At 31.4% G+C, this 7,242-nt stretch overlaps 1 protein-coding gene across 1 annotated transcript; it reads left to right on the plus strand.

Annotated features, from left to right (window-relative positions):
- Positions 1 to 285: 285 nt before the first annotated feature.
- On the plus strand, positions 286 to 3,199 carry LOC107789186 (gamma-glutamylcyclotransferase 2-1). The gene is made up of 8 exons (XM_016610965.2): positions 286 to 619; positions 1,466 to 1,602; positions 1,712 to 1,788; positions 2,061 to 2,117; positions 2,270 to 2,326; positions 2,450 to 2,490; positions 2,626 to 2,697; positions 2,774 to 3,199. The coding sequence occupies exons 2-8, from the start codon at positions 1,494 to 1,496 to the stop codon at positions 3,039 to 3,041; spliced, it is 681 nt and encodes a 226-aa protein (XP_016466451.2). The 5' UTR covers positions 286 to 619; positions 1,466 to 1,493; the 3' UTR covers positions 3,042 to 3,199.
- Positions 3,200 to 7,242: the final 4,043 nt, after the last annotated feature.

Below are 7,242 nucleotides of genomic sequence, written 5' to 3' on the forward strand. Positions count from 1 at the left end.
AAAACTTTTAAATTTTGTGGTCTTAAAAGCTTAAAAGGTAAAAAATTTGTGGGGTCATGATATTTGTGTGGCTATAAAAGCTTCTCATTAAGGGTAAATGAGTAAAACGAAAGATTTTAAAATTTAATTATTTTCAAATAGAAATATATCATTTATTTTGGAACAGACTAAAAAGGAAATCACTTCATTTAATACGAAACGAAGAGTAAGAAAATTACTCGAGAAGAAAAATCTAAGGGAAACATGTGCAATTACCCATGAAAATAAGACACATGCAATCACGTTCATGCACACACATCCATATGTTGTCTACATACAAAAAGAATTAAATTAATTTTTTACGCGTTATCCTTCTGGTTTTTCAGGCTATAAATACTTAATTTTCGGACAAAGCCGTTCCTCCTCCTCCTTCCTCGTAAACCTTAGAGAAAGAGAGAAAGAAACAAACATCGTTGTTTCTCTGTCCTCTCTCTCTCTCTCTAGGGTTTCTGTTCTTTCAAAATCCTCCTATTATTCCATTTTCTCTCTCCTCAAATTCATTCATTTTCAGAAAAAAAGATTTCTGAGGTGAATATAAAGGCATTGGCATTGATCCATTTTGAATATTAAACTTATTTTGGTAAGTTTGTGCTTGATCTCCATTTTTCTGTATTCGTCTTTTTCGTTATTTTTTCTTCTATTTTAACCCATTTTCTGATATTTAGCAATATTTTCATACTTTTTGGTTTTAATTTTATGATTTTCCCCCTTTATTTAGGGTTTATCGGTGTCTGTTTAATGCTTGTACATTGTGCTGAAAAACTTGTATGTTGTGCCTTAAAGCTTGTACGGTGGGCTGTGCTTGTACATTGTGGGTTAATGCTTTTACTAGCATAGATTTGTCTAGCTTTTTATTGGAAAATAGTTCTTTTTAATACAATTTGTGATATTGGATTTGGCTTTGAAAAGTTTATTTTGGAAAATAGATTCTTACACTGTTAAATGGAAAATAAATACTAACTATCATTTGTTTTGGATAATAAAGTAGCTATTTTTGTTTCCATAAGAGGCCCCTTTAACCTTTTTGGTTTGGTACATTACACAATGAGACAAATAGAAAAGAACCAAATACAGTTGTATTTTGCTAATTGTATTTTGTCCTGCTCTGAAGTAATTTCTTTTTCTCTAATAGGGACAGAGGTAATATTTGGAAAAAAAATTGAACTTTTTGCTTGTATACTTATTATTGCGGGGTCTAGGACTTTTGTCTAGTGGTAAGAGAGCGTAATGTCTGATGTGTTTGTTACATGTCAGTTGTCACATGTTCGAACCTTGCAACAGATAAAGCCCGGTATCTAAGTAGGAACGGGTAGAGGTGTGGCCCATTATCCGTAGCCACTAGCCCTTGGGGATTTCTCAGTTATAAAAAAATTCTATTTTTGCATATGTGAATATTTAATAACCCGTGTTATCGTTCATGGTGCAGCTCTTAGCTTCAGGAAGCTTTCACAATCATGGTTTTCTGGATTTTTGGCTATGGCTCCTTGGTATGGAATCCAGGATTTGAGTACGACGAGAAAGTGATAGGTTACATCAAGGATTACAAGCGTGTTTTCGATCTTGGTATGTTGCTCTTATACTGAGTCTTATTCATTGTGAAAATGAGTTGATATTTGTTTATATTATGGTTACTTGATTTGATTTTAATTGCATTTATGTGTGAATCTATCAGCTTGCATTGATCACAGAGGTACACCTGAACACCCTGCAAGAACTTGCACCTTGGAAGAATCTGAAGGAGCTATTTGCGTAAGTCTGATGTCAGCTAGTTACTTTCTTTACTATCTTCTAATTGAGAAAGACTTTTAAGTAGAAATGTTGATTTTATTTCTCTCTTTAATGTTGTATAGACATGTTCCCTCTTAATAAAATTACTAGTATAATCCCACTCTCATTGATGGAGACTATTATTGTGGTTAATGCTATAGTATGTTGATATTGAATCTTCTGGTTTTTTCCTTTCCCAAAATATTATTGTCATTGCTTGTGTCAATTTTACTAATATGTGCATTTTCTTTCAGTGGGGTGCCGCTTATTGTGTGCGAGGAGGTCCTGAAAAGGAAAAGAAGGCAATGGAGGTATGTCAACTATTCTATAATGATTTATCGTATGTGGTCAATGTTGTTCCATTTTTCTTCTTGGGGACTCGGGCTTTATTTTCTCTGTGTATCCTCTCTTATCACTTGCCGTTCTAGTCTCTGATGTTGATTCTTTAATCTATACTTTACAGTATCTGGAAAGAAGAGAGTGCGAGTATGATAGTAAGACCTTAGTAGACTTCTTCAAGGTAAGCGCATAAAGTTTTCGAGTTCTGATTGGAGCTCACAATGATAAGTTTGTAGGGAATTAATGCAACTGTAAAGCGAGAACATGTTCCTTTCCTCACTATGTTTTCTTTCTTCTCTGTCAGGAAGAAGACTCTGACCATCCACTTTTAACTGGAGTAATAGTGTAAGTTCTTTGTCTGCTCTCCGGCTTTCTCCTCTCGAACGACCTAGTTTAGCGCAAAAAACTTCTAATAATTAATAGAAACATAAGGTTGGACCAAAAGTGCATTGAGTTGATTGTTCCAATTTTTCATTTCAGGTTTACATCCACTCCTGACAAGGTGAATAATAAGTACTATCTAGGACCTGCCCCGTTAGAAGAGATGGCCTGGTACGTAAAGATCAATTTTCCTTAAATCTGAGTTACAACTTCTTAAGCCGTAGCTAAGTTCTGTATCCCGCTGCAGGCAAATTGCAACTGCTCATGGTCCATGTGGTAACAACAGAGAATACATATTCAAGATGGAGAAGGCTTTGTATGATATTGGTCATGAAGATGATTACATCATAGAGCTGGCAAATGAAGTGCGGAAAGTGCTTGATATCGTGAGTTCTGGGATTCAGAAGGAGAATAAGCTAGCTGGTTCTCCCCGCCTTCCACTCAAGACCCAGACTTCACCTGTGAAAATCTTTTCCATGCCAGAAGCTGTAGTTGCTGTTGCTGCAGACTCGTAGAGAGAATGAGTTATGAGGAATAAGTAGGAGTTAACCGTGAGATAATTGTAGGAGGGTTTAATTTCATTTCTTATTTTGAACAGACTAATGTAGTGGCAATTGCTGTTGAATTATGTGTTCCAAAAGTTCTAGCCGTTTAATGATCTTTGTTAGTATCAGCACTACTGTTAGGCCTTATAATTCTTTCCTTAAACTTAGTAATATTTGGCCAGAGAATAAGTTGACCTACTAACCAGGTGATACCACGGCCAGTATTGTTCTTTTTAGGAACATGGATTCTTGAGCTCTTTAATGAAATTTGGGCAAGTACTCTACATCTTGAATTTGCATAACCACAATTTAGGCAATTTGCCTACAAATTACATGACTCCCCCACTTCCACTCTCTATTTATTGTCTCTTGTACTTTCTATGGCCAATTCTTCTAACTGCAGTAGAGTATGAATTAAGCGTGTGAAACTCTTCGCTACCTTGTAAGAGTCTTAAGATCATAGCATGTTACACGAAGGCACTACTCAATCAAATCAAAATATCTTTCTGTAGTCAACTGAACATCTTTTGCCGAAAAATTATATTCCTATATACAGGGTAAAATATGGTCCTAGGTGCTTTGGCAAGTGACAACATATTTGATGCGACAGAATCAAAAATTCTAACAAGGAGATTTTAGGAAATACAAGAATATAATTCGGGATCAAACTTCCAACTTAAGCAATTTTATCTTGGGATCATTATCAAAGTGGAAATCTATCCACCGTGTCAATTTCCTCCTAGACCTACATCCATTTTGATAATCCCATTTGTTCTTGATATATACAAATATATTATCCGAATTTCTCCTGTCAATCAAGTCATAATATACATGTACCAGAAACTGCTAAATTTTGAGCAACAACATTTGTGACCTTACATTTGTAATAGAGTATAACAACAATAATATATCCAGTACGAGTTTGGGGAGGATAGTATGTACGCAGTCCTTATCCCTACCTTGTAAAGGTAAAGAGACGGCTTCCGAAAGATCATCGGCTCAGCAATAGAATAAAGAAGTGGAAAGAAGTAATGTTGGTACATGTGGCATATTGTATCCAGTAAAAATATCACAGTATAGTCAGTTTTCAGACTGATCATTCAAAAATAGCCAGCGTTTACGAAGTCAATGAAAAATAGCCACTTTTTTTGCTGTATCAGAGACCGGTCCAGTATAATATACTGGAGTTCGGTACACCTGTGTATGAACTCCAGCATATTATGCTGGACCGGTATACTTTGCTGACTCCAGTATAATATACTGGAGACTGGAGCATCGGTGCTCCAAACTCCAGTATATTATACGGGACAATTATACTTGCTGGAACTCCAGTATATTATGCTGGAGTTCTAGTGTACTTATGCTGGAACTCCAGCATATTTCCAGCACAGTTATCCTGGAACTCCAGTATAATATGCTGGAGTTCAAGCATACTTATGCTGGAACTCCAGTATAATATACTGGCGTATTTTCTGGATTTTGAACAGTATTTTCGCTCAAATTTATCTTTACATGAAAAGTGGCTAAATTTCGATTACTTTTGAAACTGGGCTATTTTTGAACGACGAGTTGTAAATCTGGCTATTTTTGAATTTCTCCCCTATCCATGATCCAATTTCATGAGACAAGCCCAAGTCAAAGATAAATCATTTAACTTTTTCTTTTTTTTAATATTATGAATTAGGATTAAACTCTTTAAAAGTAAAATTTACAGATATAAAGTATAGAAAATTATTATGTGGAAATCTTTTTATATTTTAAATATTTAAATGATTTGTTATTAAATATCATAAACATCAAGGTCGTGCTAGGATTGATAAGATGAATTTAGAATTCGATCTCTAGAAATTTATGATGCGGAAATTCAAATTAGTCGAATCAATGGTTCTAAATACTAAATGGTTATATCTAAAACTAAATAAATAAATATTTTGCCCTTTGATCTAGTTGTTCACCCTTTTGCAAACTCTTCCTTGTTTATATTAGTAAATTAGTAAATTTACCTCTATTTTCGAATAACCATGGAACAATTATTATTGTTTACTAGTATTAGTACTCGTGCGGATGTGCAGACACTAATCATATCAAATATTTAAATCATACAAAAATTTTGTTCTTTTAATCATCAAATGTTAAATTAGTTGAATTGTCGAGTAGTTTATTTTTCGACACCATAATTGGCTTAAGCTCAATGCAAACTACTCAAAGTGCATTCCGATTCAAATTCGAATATCATATTAGTTTGTTAGTAATAGTGATTTTTTTTTAAAATGACACATAATGTAAATTAAAAAAAAATATTCTAAGATATCCTTATTTATAATCTATGTATTTGAGTTGAAAAAAAAAATATTTGAAATCAATGAGATTAACTTTCAAAATTTTTATTCTCAACAAAGATGAAACATAAGAAGAAATTTGTTGTCATCTTTATTTCTCGTTTTTAGATCTTTCTAACATTTTTTTTTAATATTTATTTTCTTTTATCTTATTTTTTATGTCATTATTTCTTTTGTTACAAAAAATTAATTTATTTCACTATAAAAGGATGAGTTTTAATAAAAATTGTCTACATATGAACTTTAATTATATTTTTAGTCTTTGGTTGAAATTATTTCATATTTTTCTTTTGGCTTTATCTAATCAGCTTAAATAGGTGCTCACCCGACCACTTAAATTTAAAAATTGAATGATGTGTAATTTATATATAATCCATATATAATATGTGTATAATCGTGTGTTATTAGTATATCATATATTTATATTAGCTATAAAATGTAAGCAATAAATATAGCCGGATATTATGTAAATATTCCATAAGATTTCTGTTTTTTGAGTTTATCCATGATATAATTTCTATTATAATAATTTTAAAACTCTCTACTAATGTTAAAAAATATCTGATCTTTTATTATTTTTGAAATAAAAAAAAGTAAAGATTTCGAAATAATTTGTTTGCATTTAAAAAAAAAATCACGTCATACCAATTTTTTCTTTTTATATATTCTTTGTTACACTTAAAAGTCGCTATAGAAACTATTAATTAGAAACCAATTTCTCTCTTGTTGAGTTTGAAAAAAAAAACTCACATAATCTAATGATTCAAAACTAATATTTTTCAACGAAAAGAATATTATACCCTTGCAATATTGGCCTGACTATAGCTAAATAAAGGGATTTCAACTTATACCCTTCAATTCCTTGAATGTGCTAAACTGAAATTAATGATAGCAATTGTATAACTAAATTTTTGTTATTTGTTTGATGTCCATTTATGCAAATTGACTCTTGAAACAAATATTCTTCGAGAAGAAAAAAGAAACAACTTTTTTTTAATATTGACTGATTTTGTGATGTTTCTTTCTCTAGCATGTATGTTTACTTTATTATATATATAAATAAATTTTTATTTGGTTTTGTAAACTCTTTTTTGTTATTTAGATAAACATAGACGTGTACCCTATATATTACATTTATTTTAAAAGAATTTCATTTTATTCAAATCTAGCTACAGTGTTTTAAAGAACTATACTTATAGGATTTTAAATGTGAAAGAGTTTTGTAGTTATATGGAGTAGTTTTTTTGTTGCCAGAGGCGAAGTAATATTTAAATAATTAGAAAAAATAACAAAAAGTTCCTAACATGATTGCATATTGTGAGCACGTGATTTTTTCCTCACAAGAACTACTCCGAAAGAAATCACAAATAATTTTTCTTTGTATGCAATTTTTAGAATTTATGTGATATTTTTGGATAATTATTTGTGTTTTGTCCGTAAATGTTTACTTTGTTATAGTTAAATGAAAAATAAAATATAAAAATACATGTTGCAAGCATATCTAGGATTTAATTATGCATTTAAGAATTAATTAAACCGTCATTTAGCTCTAAAAAAAAGAAAATCACAAAAATATGCATCTATCCTATTTTTGTCATTTAAATGTGCCATGGTGTGATTAATGTTTTGTCTTGTGTGTTAATGGTTGTTAAGGGGTAATTAATATTTTTGTAAGGATAATTTTGATTTTATAATTCAAATTAGGAATTTAGTAATTAGGAATTAAAGGAAAATGAAAAAAAAGGGGAAGTAAATAGGAAGAAAATTGGACTGGGCCATTTTTAATTGACAAAAATCAGGCCCAATGTGTGTAATAACCCAGTCCAGGACCA

This window comes from Nicotiana tabacum, chromosome 5, assembly GCF_000715075.1.
Source record: "Nicotiana tabacum cultivar K326 chromosome 5, ASM71507v2, whole genome shotgun sequence".
In the NCBI taxonomy this organism is placed as follows: Eukaryota; Viridiplantae; Streptophyta; class Magnoliopsida; order Solanales; family Solanaceae; genus Nicotiana; species Nicotiana tabacum.

Bases quoted from the DNA above. Each gene is read 5' to 3' on its own strand.
- LOC107789186 (XM_016610965.2), top strand. From the start codon at position 1,494: ATGGTTTTCTGGATTTTTGGCTATGGCTCCTTGGTATGGAATCCAGGA. The intron at 2,327-2,449 runs GTAAGCGCATAA...CTTCTCTGTCAG, and splicing joins CCTTAGTAGACTTCTTCAAG to GAAGAAGACTCTGACCATCC. The intron at 2,491-2,625 runs GTAAGTTCTTTG...TTTTCATTTCAG, and splicing joins CTTTTAACTGGAGTAATAGT to GTTTACATCCACTCCTGACA.